Below are 1,528 nucleotides of genomic sequence, written 5' to 3'. Positions count from 1 at the left end.
CCGACCCCAGGGACCCAGAACACAATTTATAAATTGCACAACCAAAGCACGCACTCCATCCCTGGGGGTTCAACTGAGAGGAGGGATGCAATCTAAAAGGTCTGGACTTACATACCTCCCATTTATAACCAGGCCTTGCTTCCTGGCACAACCTCTAGACGGCAAGCTCCTGGGGACAGGGTCTCCCCTATACCTCCAGACTGTAAGCTCCTGGGGACAGGGTCTCATTACACCTCTAGAGTGTAAGCTCCTGGGGACAGGGTCTCATTATACGTATAGACTGTAAGCTCCTGGGGACGGGGTCTCCCATATACATCCAGACTGTAAGCTCCTGGGGACATGGTCTCCCCTATACCTCCAGAGTCTAAGCGCCTGGGGACAGGGTCTCATTATACCTCTAGACTGTAAGCGCCTGGGGACAGAGTCTCATTATACCTCTAGACTGTAAGCTCCTGGGGACAGGGTCTCCCCTATACCTCCAGACTGTAAGCTCCTGGGGACAGGGTCTCATTACACCTCTAGAGTGTAAGCTCCTGGGGACAGGGTCTCATTATACGTATAGACTGTAAGCTCCTGGGGACGGGGTCTCCCATATACATCCAGACTGTAAGCTCCTGGGGACATGGTCTCCCCTATACCTCCAGAGTCTAAGCGCCTGGGGACAGGGTCTCATTATACCTCTAGACTGTAAGCGCCTGGGGACAGAGTCTCATTATACCTCTAGACTGTAAGCTCCTGGGGACAGGGTCTCCCCTATACCTCCAGACTGTAAGCTCCTGGGGACAGGGTCTCATTACACCTCTCGACTGTAAGCTCCTGGGGACAGGGTCTCATTACACCTCCAGACTGTAAGCTCCTGGGGACAGGGTCTCATTATAAACCTAGCCTGTAAATTTGGCTGTGATTGTATCTCTTCCCATTCTGTCGGGGGATGGTGCCTGTGTTGCCGCAATCCTGGTGCGACGTGCAGCTCTCTTTGTGTGACCGTCTCAGTGCTCTGCATGTTTCCTAACTGGTGTGCGTTCCTTGCAGGCGTTCCCTGCCATGACACTGACCCCCCCGAACAGTAATGATGCGTGCCTGAGCATTGTTCACAGTCTGATGTGCCATCGGCAGGGAGGGGAAAATGAAGGCTTTGCCAAGCGAGCTATCGAGAGTCTTGTGAAGAAGCTGAAGGAGAAGAAGGATGAGCTGGACTCGCTCATCACTGCCATCACCACCAACGGCGCTCACCCCAGCAAATGCGTCACCATGCAACGTACACTGGACGGGCGGCTACAGGTAGGTGGCTGCGTGGTGTCGGAGGGGTTAATGGTGGTGGGGGGGATGGTTTATCGTTGTCTATACTGGGATGTGTGATCAGCACTGGACCATCTCCACTAATGACTCTCTCTGAGGAGGGCATCACACCAGAAACAGTGCGTTCCATGTATCGCATTCTGGCCGGCTTCCTGCGTTCAGAGCGGGAGGGGGCGTGTCGGTGTATTGAAGTCAATGGCACTGCAGCTATGTCCTCCTACACCCAAAT

General features: G+C 53.9%; 1 protein-coding gene across 1 annotated transcript in view; it reads left to right on the top strand.

Annotated features, from left to right (window-relative positions):
* Positions 1-1,044: 1,044 nt before the first annotated feature.
* The window catches only part of LOC108803114 (mothers against decapentaplegic homolog 4-like), an 8,125-nt gene continuing 7,641 nt past the window's right edge, over positions 1,045-1,528 (top strand). Inside the window, exon 1 of the mRNA XM_018574955.1 lies at positions 1,045-1,281. Coding sequence (XP_018430457.1) covers positions 1,045-1,281 — 237 coding nt within the window. The remainder of the gene's footprint in view (positions 1,282-1,528) is intronic.

The sequence above is a fragment of the Nanorana parkeri genome, unplaced genomic scaffold (genome assembly GCF_000935625.1).
Source record: "Nanorana parkeri isolate BGI_ZX_2015 unplaced genomic scaffold, ASM93562v1 scaffold3414, whole genome shotgun sequence".
In the NCBI taxonomy this organism is placed as follows: Eukaryota; Metazoa; Chordata; class Amphibia; order Anura; family Dicroglossidae; genus Nanorana; species Nanorana parkeri.
The sequence above is the reverse complement of the archived record's forward strand: the minus strand, read 5'-3'. Positions and strand labels throughout refer to the sequence as shown.